The sequence below is a fragment of the Barbatula barbatula genome (genome assembly GCF_947034865.1).
Source record: "Barbatula barbatula genome assembly, chromosome: 19".
Classification (NCBI taxonomy): domain Eukaryota; kingdom Metazoa; phylum Chordata; class Actinopteri; order Cypriniformes; family Nemacheilidae; genus Barbatula; species Barbatula barbatula.
In genome coordinates, this window is record NC_136782.1 from 17053743 (window position 1) to 17071863 (window position 18121).

General features: G+C 39.8%; 2 protein-coding genes across 9 annotated transcripts in view; one reads left to right on the top strand and one right to left on the bottom strand.

Moving 5' to 3' along the window:
- The window catches only part of c4 (complement component 4), a 24937-nt gene extending 20449 nt beyond the window's left edge, over window positions 1–4488 (bottom strand). For both annotated transcript variants that reach the window (XM_079481808.1, XM_079481807.1), the window contains exons 1-13: window positions 4252–4488; window positions 3906–4098; window positions 3436–3607; window positions 3256–3326; window positions 3091–3176; window positions 2940–3022; window positions 2758–2845; window positions 2569–2674; window positions 2362–2488; window positions 2104–2219; window positions 1787–1966; window positions 1158–1355; window positions 879–1073 (exon numbers count right to left, since the gene is read on the bottom strand). In XM_079481808.1, the coding sequence (XP_079337934.1) occupies window positions 879–1073; window positions 1158–1355; window positions 1787–1966; window positions 2104–2219; window positions 2362–2488; window positions 2569–2674; window positions 2758–2845; window positions 2940–3022; window positions 3091–3176; window positions 3256–3326; window positions 3436–3607; window positions 3906–4098; window positions 4252–4313 (1677 nt within the window). In that variant the 5' untranslated portion in view covers window positions 4314–4488. The remainder of the gene's footprint in view (window positions 1–878; window positions 1074–1157; window positions 1356–1786; window positions 1967–2103; window positions 2220–2361; window positions 2489–2568; window positions 2675–2757; window positions 2846–2939; window positions 3023–3090; window positions 3177–3255; window positions 3327–3435; window positions 3608–3905; window positions 4099–4251) is intronic.
- Window positions 1350–17902, top strand: LOC306908694 (NXPE family member 3-like). 7 transcript variants are annotated; one of them, XM_079481815.1, is made up of 11 exons: window positions 1350–1518; window positions 2017–2168; window positions 2455–2506; window positions 2586–2696; window positions 6803–7150; window positions 7222–7336; window positions 8706–9008; window positions 9125–9204; window positions 9407–9556; window positions 17375–17423; window positions 17494–17902. In XM_079481815.1, exons 5-7 carry the CDS (start codon window positions 6818–6820, stop codon window positions 8990–8992), a joined length of 735 nt encoding a protein of 244 aa, XP_079337941.1. In that variant the 5' UTR covers window positions 1350–1518; window positions 2017–2168; window positions 2455–2506; window positions 2586–2696; window positions 6803–6817; the 3' UTR covers window positions 8993–9008; window positions 9125–9204; window positions 9407–9556; window positions 17375–17423; window positions 17494–17902. The 7 variants fall into 7 exon arrangements, 6 of the variants coding, with proteins under 6 accessions (XP_079337941.1, XP_079337939.1, XP_079337942.1 ...); XM_079481813.1 differs by having other exon boundaries at window positions 8706–8931; window positions 17346–17423; window positions 17494–17901; XM_079481816.1 differs by having other exon boundaries at window positions 8706–9026; window positions 17494–17891.
- Window positions 17903–18121: the final 219 nt, after the last annotated feature.

An 18121-nucleotide genomic window follows, 5' to 3' on the forward strand; every position in this document is an offset into this window, starting at 1 on the left:
TGGTTTGTATGTGTTTCTGTTTGTTTTATTTGAAGTGGGGTTTCAATGTCCCATCTAACATTTTAAAGGATTTTCCTAGTAATAAACATTTGTATTTTTGTATTACTCGCGTCTCTTGTCTACTTCCATGAGGGAACTGAACCTGTGTGCTTTGCTCATAGTTTGAGTATTTTTCCCTGGGATTAATTCCTAGGGTGGCGTAGTCGGACTCTTTATTCGTGAATAGAACTTACTCTGTGTCTCAAATTTCACCACCTCGTCACATATGCACAAAAAGGATATGAATTTAAGTTTTACATTCAAGTTTAAAATAACATGTACATTTTGAATTTAAAATTCAAGCATCTAATTTCCTTACTGGTTGAACATGGCATCTGGTTTCTAGTTGACGTTAGCAGGTGAACTGAACAAAGTTTCTTGGACTAAAAGTCCAGTGTATGAAATTTGGATTCAAACTGCAACCAAAGGCTCACTCCATCACTTTGACACTACGGTGGCTGACACAGAACTATGATGTTGTTTCATTTTCTCTTCTTTTCTGAAGGAGATAAGGTATTTTCGAAACGTGCTCTGTAGAGCAGTTTGTCCGTTTAGGGCTACTGTAGAAACAACATGGCGAATTTAATGTAAAGTGACCCGTATGTAGATAGAAATAGTTCATTCTAAAGTAATAAAAACATAATGCTTCAATATGTAAGGTCCGTATACACCCCTGAACACAAAGTTATATACTGTATATTATATTGCATTTCTATCAATTGATCCTCCAAAAGATTAAGCACCGCACCATTTAAATTCTGCACAAACTAATGACCAGCTAGAAACCACTTCCATGTTTCAAGAAATGCATGATTGCGAATAATTCTTCACATCTTTACCTTTCCTTTGCATACATCTTTGACATCGACCCACACAGAGTCCGCTACTATTTTTGAAGGTTTTGGAAGGTCTATAAAATAATAGGCTATCAGGCGAAACGCAGGCACCAGATCCTCAGTGAAACGCACATTGGTCGTTGTGGTTTCAGTTCTCTGCACCCTCTCCACCCGCACAATCCTGCCTTTACTCAAAACCTGTAAGAAGGATTTATTTATTCTCAATTAAGTAAAGGTAAAATACTAGTCCAAATTACTTGTATGACTATAAAGCTAATATACCAATAAATAAAAGAATGTAGGTCTTGCTGCATTCGGGGGTGTAATGTCCCGTAATGTGGTTTTCAGATCTTGACCAGGCTGTAGGATCTGATGCTCCACCTCCAAACTAAGATATCTGCCTTCCACATCCTTCACTGCATTTACGGTCATCTTTGCATCACTAAGAATGACATCCTGTTCACTTCCCTCAGCAATTACCTGCCAAAGCATGGATTTTCAAATGAATCAGTCCAGTTTTGGATTACTTTTATCCATTTCAGTGTCATTTAAGCGTAATGGGGTGTTCCAGAAGCCCAACCAGAAGAACATTGAATTTTCATGGGTTTGGTTGTCTCTTTAGACAAAATCACCTGCCAAAAAGGTAAATATAGTATCACCCAAATAAGAAACATTTTATAATTTCTGTAAAGTCATTCGAAACCTCTTTGACCTTCATGACCTGCCAATGCAAAGACCCAATCCCCCCTTCGCTTATATTTAGTCCTTGGATGTCATTTCTTTAACACTATAAGCGCGGCTTGATTTCCTTTATCATAGCATTGATGCTTAATACATTAATCCATAGTTACAAAAACAACAACGATTATAAAGACAGCTGCAAATGTAAGGACAATTATGTAAAATATTACCCTTATGAATAAAGTTTTGGCCAGTGGTGGTATCTGAAAGGACATGGCTATATCTCCCATGTAATTTCCCAGTCCCTCTTCATTCAGAATTTGTTTGCCTGATCCTACTACAGTCACTTGAACCGTGGCTTTGAAGTTCAAGTAAGGGGCTCTGTTGCCATTTGGATAAGTAGCAGTAGCCTGGAAAAATCGAGTACAACAACAGCAGTTATTTGGCTTTGTGTGCACAGATGTGTCAATGCTCATCTCCATCCCTGCTGTAGTCTCAAAAGTGAGGAAAACAAGGCACAGATGGAGCTCTGAAATGCATCACATACCACGATGGAAAACACGCCCCCTGGGGTGAAATGCTGCTTGGTCTTCGACAGATCAATGACATAAGGTGAAGAAACAATCTTTACAGAAGAGCTCTCAGCTTCCTCCAGATTGCCACCTGTATAGTCATACATATTTATAATCTAAAATATATATGTTATGTATTATAAGAACTGTTTAGGGATAAATAGTATGTAAATAGTAAAGTTAAATGATAGAATATATACTTCTTCTACATGATGCTACATTTCATCACTCACTTGCTTTTTCCAAAACTGATACTGCAATGTAAAGATAATATCCCTCCATGAATCTTATGTCATTACTTTCTGATGCATTCCTTAACTCCGCAGTGAGAACTTCTGTTTGCGCAGTGCCATCCGCAACCTAGAGAATAAACCACAGGTATGCTCGGGTTTGTTTTTCTATTCGCCTGTGTTTTATTGATGAAAAAATGAACAACACACTTCTATCTGCTTCTCAGTGCCTTGGAGATACGTCCTGTTCCCTTTCTCATCTAGAAGTCCAAATCTAACGTAAGCCACGCCGTTGACCCCCTTCCCATAAGTATATCTGAAGGACACCGAGAGCTACGGTAAGCTACGTGGCTGAACTGATATTGTAAATCATATAGTGTATGTGTTTGCTGTACATACCTGGCAGAGATGTTGAATGGAAAGGACGTACTCTTTAAAGTGTGGTAAGGCTGCTGTGCCTCGATTTTAACCTCAAATGAGGGCAAAACTAGAAGGTGACAGATTTGAAAATCTTTCGTGAGTATTGCTTCAGATCTTATGCGGTATTAGTTCGTTGATGTTGGTGTTTTTGCGTCACCTACCATATTCCCTGACCTCAAATTCTGATGTCGTTTCAGATTCTGGAAAGTTTTTAAATGACACAAAGATTCTCCAGTGGCCTGCCCTGAATAATTGAGAAACGAACTTATCATACGAAATATATCCATAAATATTTACAACTGGTAAACTTACAACTCCATGTCTGGAATAGTGATGCTATTCTCCAGGATTTCTCGCGTATCCATGATATGATTGTAAACAATCAAGCCCTTGCTGTTCTGTAAATAAATTAATAAAATGATCTTTCCCCCCTTCCTTATAATATGTTCAGAATATCATAGGCAATTTTAAACTCACGGTTATTTTAACATGGATTGTATCATTCATGGGGAGCATGACGTTGTTCAGAGTGAAGATTCTATATCTGACTGAAAAACACAAAGAATGATGAACTCTATGAAGACTTATTAGCTTTTTATTGCATGCAATATTTTTTTTACTGAAGATTAAGATGATATCGTTCTCTGAGTTTCACACCTTTTTCCCCTGGGTTATAAATCGGTTTGTCTGTTTGGATGAATATGTGCCCTCTTTTTGTCGACACAAAGATGTTGACCATGTTTCGTCCATTGTCAAATGCATCCTTGCTTTCAGCAACAAGCTGCACATATGAATTTTCCGTGACCCTTCCAAACAGTGTGTGGTCAGCCTGAATGTGAGAAAACACATCAGATTCTGTACAGAGTATAAATATACTTATATGTCATTTTCTAAAAAGGGAAGGGGATGGTTCGCTTAAAAACAACAATTCTGTGAGTCATTCACCCTCGTGTGGAGGACAAAAGAAGATATTTGCAGTAACGTTTTAGTTTTTTTGTGTTTACTGTAAAAGTCCACAGGGGGCCTTTTAAAAAGATTATTTTGTGTTTTGCAGAACAACAGGTTTGGAATAACATGAGGCTAAATTATAAAATAACTTTTGGGTGAACAGCAGTGCACAGACTTGCCTGAAGTTTTACTACAGCCTGGTACTCATTGTCTTCATTAAGGATAATAGATTTCTTTATAGAGACCGGATTTTCCGTGACCTGATGCTGAAAGTATAGATGCATACTAGTCGATTTGGTTGCTCCGTGAAGCTGCACACTAACGGTCTCATCTACTCCCAGGTGTATTATATTTGGAGAAACAATGAGGCACCTGGGTATAAATGCAAATTCAGGCATATACAGTAAGCACACATCACAAATGCTTTGATATTGATGAGATCAACATGCCTTCCGTGCATTATATTCAAAATAAAACATTAGCAGTGTTAACATTTTAAACGACTTACGTGGGTTTTCTACTTACGTGGGTGTTTGTGCATCCACTGTGAGAAAAACAAAAACAACATAAACCAGAGGGCTGACCATCTTGATGCAGTTGAGTTCAAAACATCTTTGACGTGATCACTAACTGAGAGAATTATCCACAAGAACTTTATATTACTATCCTACGTGTATATTTCCCAGGGTCATCAAAATGAGCTTTTACCCAGCAGACCCCTAAATTTATTAACACTGAGAGAAAAAACTTGGCAAAATGTGCATTGTCTCTTAGCCACGTGATTTCTAAGAAGACTGGGGGCTTGTTCATAATGAAACTCTGCACATGTTTGGAGAAACGGATCTAATGAAAAAAATCCAAAATCTAACACTGCATGTTTTTTTGACAATGTGATAACACTAAAAAGTTATGTGCTCAGTAAGAATGCAAACATAAATTTTCACATTACAGTAAAACATCAACTTGTTTTTATAAGTTACAGCAACGTTCTTTATAACTAGCCAAAATGAAAAAGATTAAGTTAAAATTAAATGTATAGTAAATTATATTATATATAGTAATAGATGTAAGTCTATACATGTCATTTTATATTAGATTATATCATTATAAATTAAATCATACACTGTAGCCTAATACATTTTGGTTGCCATAAAGTTATGTTATTACTATATTATAAAACAAACCAACCAAATGTTTTTGTTGTGTGCAAACTGCACTTTATTCATTACCGATTAGCGCCACCTAATGGTACAATTAAAGATATCATTTGACAACTATGCCTATGCACAATTCAAGTGTACAAAATATTGTTGGTCAAAATACACGTTTTTTTACAATAGGCCTATACAGCAAGTGCAAAAGATGGAAGCTACAGATATTTTTTGTCTGTTACAGCAGTCAAATCTCAAATATGATCAAAAGAAAAAACAATAGAAAAGATGATAACCTGAATAACTGGGGTGTGTGTGTGTGTGTGTGCGTGTGTGTGTGTCTAACAGACAGATCTAACAGACATCCCCAGCTTTTTTACATCATCTAAAGAATCCCATCGGTCTGTATTTCTCTTCCAATATACTTAGGCACTGGGAAAGTAAATAATACTATAAATACAACAATATTTGCTCAGGGTTGGTTCGTGTTTGTTGTAACTGATCCAGAGTCAGCCGTGAATAAACACTAACAACCTGCTCGAGAAATATCCAAACAGGCAAACAATTAACATTAATATTTGACAAATCAGGCATTACAGTCACATAAAATGTTTTCCACGTGTGAATCTAATCAGGAGATTAGTGAAAGTTCCTGGTTGGAAGTGTTGCAGTTGACCCGCATGTATTACAACCATCCCGGTCTTTAACCGCGGTCAAGCCTGCTTTATTTTACAGTTCCCAGTGAAAGGCTGTGTTTAAAGAGGCTGTTTGCTGGTCTGGTTCTGGGAATGATGTCTCCTGGTGAGTTAAGAAAATGTATATAGAGATTTCTATTAATTTTCTAGGGAAGCTGTAATTTGCTAATGCTAAATAAAAAACATTCTCAGTGCCATAGACTCTAATGGGGCTCTATATGCCAATGTGTCCAAATACCTATAATCGTATTGCATTATAATTTTGAGAAATTTTAACTTTGAGGAGCAAAGACACGATTACTTCTTGCTTATGTGACCAAGCGACGGGAGTGTAAAAATGACTCAATACGACTACGCCACCTTGGGACTTTCACCCAAAGATTTAATGGTATTCACACATAAGACGGTTCCATTGCCCCAAAGTCAAATTGTATTTTTAATGATTATTTGGTAAATCGGCTGAAATAAGGTCTGTGGCTAACAAACCCTCTAAATATTTTCATGTCTTAATTTATAAACACATCAGTTATATCCTGCTTGTGATATTTTAAACCTTTATTGTGTCTTTAAAACTGTGGTTGCTAACAAGTCGCTAAAATCGATTAGTTCCTTTGGTGGGGACTTTAGACAGATGGCGCATATAAATCTCACAAATAATGCAACATGGGCAAAAATCTCTAAAATGGTTGTTTGGGATTCATTCACGGAGTAATTACTTCCCGGGGAACACCTTTTTTTATAAGGTTTGAGAAAGTTGTTGAAGGCTTGGTGGTGGTGATGTTGATATCGAGCGACTGTAGTGTTGTCTGTTGTCCTCGCGTTAGCTTTTTACTTCTGCCGATTGTTGCTTCAAAAATAGCAAATATTGTGTTAATCTGTAAGCCTATCTTGATTGAAAAAATGTTTAAACATCAAAAACATTTGTTAATCCCATATCCTATTTTTTGCGATCTTCCAAAAGTCTATGGAAAAATGCACAAGCTGTTGGCAGAGGGAACCAGCGTGGTGCTCACTTTCCGGTTGACCTACAAAAATAAATAATTTCTGAGTCACACTCTATGCAGCAATATTCCAACTCCATGTAAAGTTTCTTCATAAAAATCACTATCACCAACAAAGTATTTTGAAAGTTCAGTGTCCTCACTAAAATGACACTAATTCTTACTATACAGACATTAACTTTTTGAATAACTACGCCATTGATGATAATCAACTGTTGTTTCTGTATAGGCTGTTTGGTCTTACATGGGTGGTGAAAAAAAGAAACAACCTCCACGCAGCTTTTTGTCTCAGCACTTAACAAAACTTCACAACTCATTTTACTCTGAATTTGGAATCAGTTCAGAACGTTACTCCAGTTTACAAAAGACTGTCTACTGGGCTGGACCAGACAGATCAGTCACAGATGTGTCCATGAGTACAAGTCCAGCTCACTCCACATTCATCATTCAGAACCTTAAAGACAGCTATCAAATAGGGGAGGAGCTTTATGTTACGATCCATGCGAGAGATTTTAACAATGATTCCAAATCTTATGGAGGGGACTTCTTTCAAGCAAAGCTGTTCTCATCTAAAAAGGTACTAAATCTTTGACACAGTACATACATCTTTATGCATATCTGGTTGTTTGAGATGTTCTTGTGTCACAGGCCAGTGTGTTTGGAGAGGTGATGGACTTGCTCAATGGCTCTTACTCTGTGCGTTTTCTTCTGCGGTGGGTTGGACCGGCACAGGTGGCTGTGCGTCTGATCCACTCCAGCGAAGGTGTGCTGGTCCTCAAGCATCACAGAGAAACTGATTCTGACAGAGTTTTTCTTTAAAGGATATTTTGAAGGACCAGGACCAAATGGGACCAGGCTAAATTAAATAGTGAAGTGTAATGTGAAGTGGGACAAGAACACTTGAGTATTGCACTTCTTTTGTACCTTTTTTGTTTTCTATCAACACTTGCACTTTTTGTCTTACTTGTTTGCACTAATACTTATTCCTTTATTGTTATCTTTGATGTTTCTCCCTATTTTCTTTCTGCTTCTCTTAAATATGTGTTTTAAAATCCTTTCTGTTATCACAACATGTAAATCATCTGCCGCATGCCGAAGGCGACGCAATGCTAATAATCTTCACAATGTATCACTGCTAGCAACTGCCCCTTCTACTTTCCCAATAGGATTGTGGAACTGCCAATCTGCTGTGAACAAAGCTGATTTCATTACAGCTTTTGTTAAACATTCTGGTCTTTCCATTGTAGCACTTACAGAAACATGGATCAAACCAGAGGACTCTGCCACTCCCGCTGCCCTCTCCCATAACCACACTTTCTCCCACAGCCCTCGCATCACAGGAAGGGGTGGAGGCACCGGTCTACTCATCCCCAAAGACTAGAAATTCAATCAGCTAACACCCATGTGTGACAACAGCTCCTTCGAGTTTCATGCTGTTACTATCACCCACCCTGTTAAGTCATTTTGTAGTTATATATCGTCCCCCAGGTCAGCTTGGACATTTCTTGGAGGAGCTGGATGTGCTTCTTTCATCCTTCCCTGAGGATGGTACTCCCCTGGTGGTACTAGGTGACTTCAACATCCACATTGGAAAGCCACAGGCTGCTGACTTCGTCAACCTGACCGCATAATTTCTCCTCGAGCAGGTTTCCACATCAGCAACCCACAAGTCTGGAAACCATCTAGATCTGATCTTCACAAGTTACTGCTCCACTCATCACTCTCAGGTCACCCCACTGCACACGTCTGATCACTTCTTCGTCACCCTCGACCTCACTGCTCCGGATATCGCAGATGTCTTACCGATGGTCACCTTCCGGCACAACCTGCGGTCTCTCCCTCCCTCCTGTTTTTCCTCTGCTGTCTTCTCTGCACTCCCCCCCTCTGATGAGCTCTCTCTTTTGAATACAGACAATGCCACAGACACTCTGTGTTCCACGCTTTCATCCTTTTTGGACAACCTATGCCCTCTTGCATCTGGACCAGCCCGTGCATCCCCGTCGGCTCCCTGGTTATCGGATGTACTGCGTGAGCATCGCGCCAGCCTCCGTCAGCTGAGAGAAAATGGCGCAAGTCAAAAGACCCTGCAGACCTCTCTCTCTACCAATCTCTTCTCTCTTCTTTCTCTGTAGATGTCACCTCTGCAAAAACAGATTACTACCACTCGAGGATCTGCAACTCTCCGGACTCTCGAACGCTCTTCGAAACCTTCTCTGCTCTCCTCTGTCCGCCTGCTCCCACACCTTCATCGGAGTTAACAGCTGCTGATTTTGCATCGTTCTGGGTAAAGAAAACTACTGCCATCAGCCGCCAGTTCTCTACGCCACCACCTGTCGAACCCGCCCACATCCCTGACACGTGTGTGCTCTCCACCTTTTCTCCTCTGTCTGAAGTCGCTTTGGATAAAAGCGTCTGCTAAATGACTAAATGTAAATGTAAGGGAAGATATTAATGTGAGATTGTGAGACTACTTGATATCTTTAATTCAGTCATAAACTAGATTTAGTTATACTAAAGGCAGTATGACAAGCATACATTTTCTCTTTGGCAGGACAAAGACCAACCAAAATGTGAACCATGGAGACACACACATCATCAAGATTGCTTCTTCTGCAAGAAATGAAAGTATTGGTATGTTAGTGTCATAGTTCTCACTGGCTTTCGCACTGCCTCTTATCTGCAAATCAAACAAACTGCTTAAACAAAACACAAAGATAACGGAAACAATTTGAAATGGAATCCACATAAATATGTAATTACTGACAGGTTAAAAGAAATCATGTAAACCTGACTGTAAATGTGTTCCTATTTAACCGGACCATTCCTTTTACAGACCACACCCTGAGACGTATAGAATAATACTTCACAACCTACTGTATACTGTTACAGATGCTATTGATCAAACTTCATTGATCAAAACAAAAGCCCACGATGTGGGTCAAACAAGAACGGTGTTGTGGAATTTTCTTATTCCTTAATCAAGGTGAGTCAATTTTGACAAACGCAATATACAGAGACATCAGGTACTTTGCAAAGTATTTTATTGTCGTTTAATCTGCATCATAAGCAATGAGCATGGTGCAGAGCAAAGGCCCTCTTTCCTCCTGCACCCAGAGTTTATATATTAAAACGTGACACCCCCTCCCTTTGCCCCCTAGCCAGAATCCCGAGCTGGTTTACGAGAAGTTCCGTTATTCCAAACAGAACATCTTGGCCTCTGCTCGAGGGCAAAGGCAGAGTGGTATGACGTGTATAGAGAAAAACATGATAACAATAAAAAGAAATCATAGATAAACACTTCGTAAACATATAGACAGACACATCAATAAGCTAGACTAGAAAATTTCCATTACATTCCCCCCTTTTATCATATATGATAACCAAAATCTTTATACTTTGACCCGTAAGATGAGCAACGCCCTTTCTCTTACAGGTTTCATTCTTCTATCTAAACAGTTCTTAAAATCCCACTAGAAGTGGTAACACCACCTGCTTCAGCCTTCGTCACTTTCCATATTCTTACTCTCATTTGTGGAATTGCTCCCGTTCCCTCATAACTAAAATATTTCTGAGTTACAGCTAGTCTAAAGCTTTCTCTTTTTCCTTTTTATTTGGCCGTCCCAGGGGACATAATGGCCCACATTTTAAAATTTTGTTGCCTTATCCAGAACATCAACTGAGGTACACGTACCTCTACACAAATACATATTTGTTCCCCAGTACCTAGCAGAATTAGGGTAACACTGTCCCTCCCCCATACCATTTTATTAAACTTGGAATATAGTGTTGCACAGAAACAAAATTCTATAATCTCTAATTTCTCGGGGTTTGATGCGTCCCCGACTCGAACAGTTGATTCCCTTTGCGAGCACCAGCAGTGTCGCTCCTCCTGTCGCTTGCACGACCATTGCGAAGAGCCATTGTGGATGCCATTTTGATGGCCTACGGTTGGAGTTGCCACTCCTTGGACACCTTTTTGCAGTGGGAGGCATGTCATTCCTACGACTTCCTGGAAGCTGTGTAATGATTTGTCAGCTCCATTTGCTACTGCTCCTTTTACCTGCACAAATATTTTGAGAGCAAAAACACAAAAACACATTGCCTTGTAACATCCCCCCTTTTGACGCGTGGTCTAGGCCATGCGTCAAAATCGCAAAAGCAGGGAAAAAATGTTCTGGCAAACGGGTGAGGCCATTTGGGCCCCCCAAATATTGTCTGTGTATTTACATGAGCACTCCTTCCAGAGTGCACGCTCAGCTGGTTCTGCAAAATGTTTGCATCTCTGCAAGAGAAAGAATTTTGTTAGTGATTTCTGGAGAAAATCTGTCTGTGGCTCCGATGTTGCTTGCTTTGTTTATAAAAACATTTTAAAAAGCTTATTTTTAAAAGGTTTCTGTGTTTCCACAGTGTGCCAAAATCATGAGTTACACCAAATGCATATCTACTATCTGTGTGAATGTCTACATTTTTATTCTTTGATAATTTGCATGCGTGTGTGAGTGCAATGAGCTCTGCTGTCTGAGCAGAGAAATGGTCCCTAAAAATGATATCAATTGCTTCTTTGCTTTTGGACTTGCGATGTCTGTAATTGCAGACACGCTTTGCGGACAGCTGTCTGCCACGGTCAGTAATTTCGTGACCCAAAAAACGAACAAATTGTTTTGCCAGCTGGACTTTGGAGATATTCACTTTGTGTCCTTCGTGTGCCAAATGAGTGAGCAGTCAAATGAGTGAGCAGTCGTACAGTGTGTTCTTCACATTGCGCTTTGGTGGGTGCACATAAAAGAATGTCATCCACATACTGAAGCAATGCCACCCCCTTCGGGAGATGGAATGGCTCCAGTGATTGTCGCAGTGCCTCGTTGTAAATGGTCGGTGATTCGCAGTACCCTTGGCATAGACGTGTGAATGTATATGGCTTGCCATCAAATAAAAAGGCGAACCAGTATTGTGAGTCTGGGTGTACTGGCACACTGAAAAACGGGTTTGACAAATCAATCACCGTATACCATTTCGTCTCAGGCGGAATTTGGCTGAGAATGGTATACGGGTTGGGTACGTTTGGTGCTCGCGGCATTAACTGCTTGCCAATCTTGTACGAACCGCCATTCAACGGGTGTTCCCTTTTCTCTGATCTTTTTAACTGGAAACAAAAGGTGTGCGCACAGGTGAATTTGGGCATGGCACAACTATGCTTTTATTTTTTTTATCTTTTTAAACTCATTAAATATTGGCCTTATGGTTTGAGGCCTCTGTTTTGAGGGGGGAATTGCTGTTTGCGTGGACGAAAATTACCCTTGGGCGTTATCACAACCGGCTCACAGTTCCTAATCAACCCAACATAATATTTTCCTGTTACCCAAAGTTGTACGGGCACCTTCCCGAAATTTCTTCATTAATCTTTTTGTGTGTGAAAACACTTCAAGTCCCCTTGTTGCTGACAGACATGCATGATTCTCACGATGGGCGTGCAACAAATTTGAATATTGCACGTCATCCCTTTTAACCCATTCTATGGCGTGCGCATATTTCTCAGCAAAACACCCACAGCTCCCCACACCATTGTAATCAACGTCATGAGGCTCTGTGTGGCAATACTTTCTTCATCATACTTACGTAATTCAATATTACATCGTACAGCTGTACGAGCGCTGCACACGGGTCGTGTTGGTATCATGCTCAATCTGTCATCATACACATTATGACTCTGCCCAGCCAATGAATCGGGCAGCAGTCAGACATGAGAAACCTGTGTTGAAATTTGACACTCCCCAACTCGCATTGCACCCTTTTGACATAAATTATTTTACATTAGAGCCACTAGCATTTAGGTAAAACACAGCTAGTTTAGACTCTGGCAAATTTAAACACTTCTTGTGAATCACAGTAGGCTATTTGTTGCCCCTGAATCTATCAAAAATTCAAGCGGTTTGTTTCACACAAGTATTGTGCATTTTGGCAAAGTTCAGAAAGTGGTTTCATTCATCATGGAATGTGAGCTAAGCAGATCTTCATTGCATACAGTAGGAAAAAGCATTTCTTCATTGCATATGCTAAGGGAAATCATACTCACCACCCTCGGAATGATGCCTCGCCTCCTCACTTCCATCTACCTTTTCTCTTGACCTCCGTGATCTCCGAGGCTCAGGACAATCTTTGTGCCAGTGCCCCGTTCTTCCACAATTGAAACACTTCTCTCCATACATGCCAGAGTGTTTAAACCCTCCTCTCCCTCTTCCATGTCCACGCCACTGACCGCCTCTCCTCCCGTTTCCTCTTCCTCCATGCTCTACTCCGATATTCATTAGAGCCATGTGGAGTTCTTTATCTTGGGTGTTTTTCTTCTGAAACTGTTTCTTGTCTGTTTGTTTTTCGGCGTGTACAGCATGACGGACAATCTCACTCATTCTCGCGCGATCTGGCTCGATGCATGATTTTTCCACTTCTCGTCTCAGCTCTTCTCTCTGAGGTTCCGCAGAAAAGCGGATCTGAGATGTCCTTCGAACGGACCAATGTCTGGTCCGTCTGCATCAGGTTGAAGTCCAGAATGTTCTTTAAATACTTCCTCCAGTCTGGCCAAGAAATCCTCCACTCTTTCATCCGTTTTTTGCACACAAGCAGCAATCTTGTCCAGGTTCAGAGATTTGTGAAACGTAGTTATTAGTCCTTCTAAGAATTCTTCCAGAATTCTCCTGTACTCTGCATTGTCTGCATGCGACCAGTTGACATGTTCCCTTCTATAATCCTCCACAGGCCATTTACCCTGTAACTTTCTTAGGTCAGATGGTTTCCGTTTGACTTTCAACAGTCTCTCTAATTCTTTCATTGAGGGTGAGAATTCTTTGCAAAATGTCAAAAGTTCTTCGTCTGTCGGTGCTGGACGCGCTCTTTCTTGCTTTTGACGCACCACGGGCTGTGGTGTAGACGGCACTGGTGGAGACACTGGTGGGGGCACTGGAGCTGCCTGGATCGGGTTCAGATGTCGGTGAGGAGGGACACAATCATCCTCCGGTTGGTGTTTGTAACAAGTCATAGATGGGGGTAAAGAAGACAGAGGGGTTAAATCATTATATTCAAGCAAAACAGGGTACAATGGAGCATGCGGCGGTGGGGGTGTATGACACGGCGGTGGAAGTTCTTCCAAAGCCTTTTCTTTAAAAACATGGTCACGTCTATTTGCTTCCTTTTCCCATAATTCTAAACATTTACACGCTTCGTCATATTTTTCCCTTTCTTTTTTGGACATTTTAAATATGTCTTTTTTCCCCATATGTTCTCTTATTTTCTCTAATTTTGTGGTACTAAATGTACCGTTTTCTGGAAAGTTACCTTTTTCTTTTAAATAGGGTACACCTTGTAAACTTCCCGTTCCCCAATTTTCCTCATTTCTCTGTATGTTGGTTTATCCATATCATTTCTTAGTAGTCCCCCAGACTGTTTAGAATCTCTCTCGATTCTGAGTAGTCTCCCCTCTTTAACCAGACTGTTTTAAGCAGTCCCCCAGACTGTTTAGAATCTCTCGATTCTGAGTAGTCTCCCCTCTTTAACCAGACTGTTTTAAGCAGTCTCCCAGACTGTTTAGCGCTAAGTAGTCTCCCCTTTTGTTCCAGACTAGAGCTGCAACTAACGATTATTTTAATAATCGATTAATCTGTCGATTATTTGTTCGATTAATCGATGAATCGGATACAAATTTTTAAAAGTATTCATTTTCAACCCTTTATTGAAAAATAGAACTGACATTGCAAAACATATTTCAAAAGCTTTATTATTACTTATTATATTATTATTACAGCTGGCTGTGGTTTACATGATGCATTTCCCATCAAGAAGCCTCTCATGGTTTGCTGTTTTTTTCTGGAATTTTTTCGGGTCTCTCTGATGGTCTTTCCTCTACCTCCGCTCTGCTTTTTTAATATATTTTTTCTCCGCTATGCTGCGCGGCGCGATCAACTTTTTTTAGTCCTGTGACACACTAGATGCGTGGCGTGAGCGTCTCAGAAGCCTGGCGTGACCATTTTTAAATCGGCTCCCATGTTAACAGGTTAGAGCTTGCACACTGCCTGCGTGAGACGAGCCGCACGGAAAACGCGTGCATGCTAGGAATTGAATCGACGCCTATTTTTCACGAGACACGCAAGCGTGTTGGAAGCGTTTCCAGGCAAAATAGAATAGGAAAAGATGTTTATATGTAATTTTGTACACGAATACATATTAATGAATGCCATTTTGATGTTTGAAAGCTAATCATCATTTATTTGAACGTATTTTCAAATTGAATTTCATTAAACCAACATCTACACGTTACGGGGTTTACATGTCCACTGTAGAAAACATCAGGACTTAAATCATGTTTATAATGCATTTTTGGAGAAACAACAAGTGAATATTGAAATAAATTATACATTAATATTCCTATTAAGTATGAGATATTATTACTAAAATGTTGCAAATGAATACTCCAATTAACTACTTTTTTCCATAAAATCTTCCTCCAAGAAAATGCTTAGGCTATATCCAATGAAAAGATACATTGCATTGAATGGGAATATTAATTTATGTCCATCTTAAACACATATTGCATAAAGTAAACTCGTGCATCAATTGATTACGTTACATCTTTAATAACATATCTGAGAATCATCTTAATACGAATTGTGGTTCGTATTAAACCCCAAAATGTATTGGTGACTGAATTATTTTTGTTTTTTATGCTCTTAACAATGTGATTAAAAATGGAAAAAAATATGACACACTACAATAACAACGTAGTCTAGTGTGTCATCTGAGTGACGGTCCAACATCAGGTAATAAAGCTACAAAACATTTGGAAATGTTATTTAAATAAACAGACAGCCTACTTACTCATTTTTCTGATTTTGGAAGGTGTAGGTTATGTGAAAAAAGTTTAAACTTGTCGTGAATACAAGACCCTTGTCTGTCGGCGGCCTCCCTCTATGTCACCTATAGCAGCAGCAGCGCGCCAGCGCCGCGTCAGGCACGGTGCTGGTGTGCAAAGATACAGAAAACAAGACGCAGCCGCCACAGAGCTGACACGCAACAGAAACGCCACGCTCACGCCACTCAAACATGTGGCGCGCGTTATAGTCGCGCGATACAACGAATCGATAATGAAATTCGTTGCCAACGTTTTTAATAATCGATTTTTATCGATTTTATCGATTCGTTGTTGCAGCCCTATTCCAGACTGTTCAGAAATCTATCTGACTCACCACTTTTCCTTTTTGTGCCTTGCACTGAGTTCTTTTGGGATCACGTCAGCTTGGGGTCCGGAGTAGAGTTCTCTCATCCCTGTATGGGGTTAGAGCTGGATTTGCTATGTCCAGGATGATCAGTCAACTCTAGTCCGTTCTCCGTCAGCCTTGTGATCCCATCCTCGTCGCCAAATTGTTGTGGAATTTTCTTATTCCTTAATCAAGGTGAGTCAATTTTGACAAACGCAATATACAGAGACATCAGGTACTTTGCAAAGTATTTTATTGTCGTTTAATCTGCATCATAAGCAATGAGCATGGTGCAGAGCAAAGGCCCTCTTTCCTCCTGCACCCAGAGTTTATATATTAAAACGTGACACCCCCTCCCTTTGCCCCCTAGCCAGAATCCCGAGCTGGTTTACGAGAAGTTCCGTTATTCCAAACAGAACATCTTGGCCTCTGCTCGAGGGCAAAGGCAGAGTGGTATGACGTGTATAGAGAAAAACATGATAACAATAAAAAGAAAACATAGATAAACACTTCGTAAACATATAGACAGACACATCAAGAAGCTAGACTAGAAAATTTCCATTACAACTGCATAAAATATAAACTGAAAAAAAAAGACTTCCCACTAGGGGGAAAAAACAAGAGATCAGGAAAATTTAACACTCACACGACTAAAACAAGACTAGGAAAATAAAGCAACATGGCAAGGTAATAATCCAACATGACAAGGTAATAATCCAACATGACAAGGTAATAATCCACCATGGCAAGGTACTTAGCACAACGAAACCGCACAGGACAGCAAACACAAGGGCATTAAATTGGGAAACCAGATCAAGAGGGGAACAGGTGCGGGGCATGAAATCATTAAAAATCAATAATGAGGAAACGAGAACAAGTACGAGACCGGAGAGAGCGCATGGCACGCCAAAACAATGCCATTTCTCTCTCCACACCTAACAAGTGGGTACTACGACGATCCTTCACTAGAAAACTTGAACCGTGACAAACTGTCCGTCTACATTTTGAGCAAACAACACATACACACAAAACGTGTAAACACTGGGAAGGCTTGTCAAAAAGAGAAAACTGATGAATAAAGAAAAAGTTCAAATTGATTGTTAAATAATAATACATTTACTCTTTGCAAATAATCTTATTATCTTAATAGACTAATCACAACCATTAAACACTTTCAAAACCCCAGTGAATTTATTCGGTAACCATTATTCTCATTCCCAATATGCACACATTTATTCCCAATCCTTTCCCTGTTCTGAAACTTTCCCATCTAAATGGAGTTTTCTAGTTTGCATCGGTGGATTATACTGTCGGTCATTTAACATTTCTGTTGAATGTTTAGCTACGTAAATCGTGTGTTTCACGCTGAAGACGTGAATGGTGACGCAATCTTTTTGGGTCTGACTGGTCATTGCTCTGCTCTGTAAAAAAGTAACTTCCCTCTTCTTTCATTTGATTGGCCATCTCACAAATATTTTGACAGTGTTTGTGTGTGTGTTTTGCAAACTTGACATTTGTGTGTTACAGCCATTACTGTATTTCAATTCACCCTGCAGATGTAAGAGAGAACCAAGTACCAAGTGAGATCAAATTCAATAATATACAGTAAGTACCTATTTTTTTAATCATAGATGTAAGAATCAATGATGAGATGATTGTTGTTTTTTCACTGCAGGTTTGAAGCGGATGAATCTGCATGTTCAGTATCAGGCAGGACCTCTTATAGCAGTGGATGTGGGCAACAACATTGACTTACACTGGAGATCTCACGGTGTTCCTCTGCGGTGTCGGAAAACTGAAGTTGCTAATCTGCACTACATCAGTAATGAGATTGAAGATCTGGCTGGAGGATTCACCGAAAGCTGAATCTGGACATGTTTACACTGTAAATGTCATTCAATTTTGCCACAGATCTAACAGACTTCCACAGCTTTTTTACATCATATGTAGCTCAGTGGTAAGAGCATTGCGTTAACAACGCAAGATTGCAGATATCTATGTATAAATGTATAGGATAATGCAATGTAAGTCGCCTTGGATAAAAGTGTCTGCCAGATGCATAAATGTAAATGTAACAAAACGGGGTTGGTTCATGTTTGAATTATGTTACAACTGATCCAGTGTCAGCCGTGAATAAGCTACAACTGCAAAATATCCACACAAGCAAACAATTGACATTAATATTTGACGAGTTTAATTACAAATGAGGCATTACAATCACATACACTGTTTTCCACGTGTGAATCTAATCAGGAGATTCGTGAAAGTTCCTGGTTGGAAGTGTTGCAGTTGACCCGTATGTA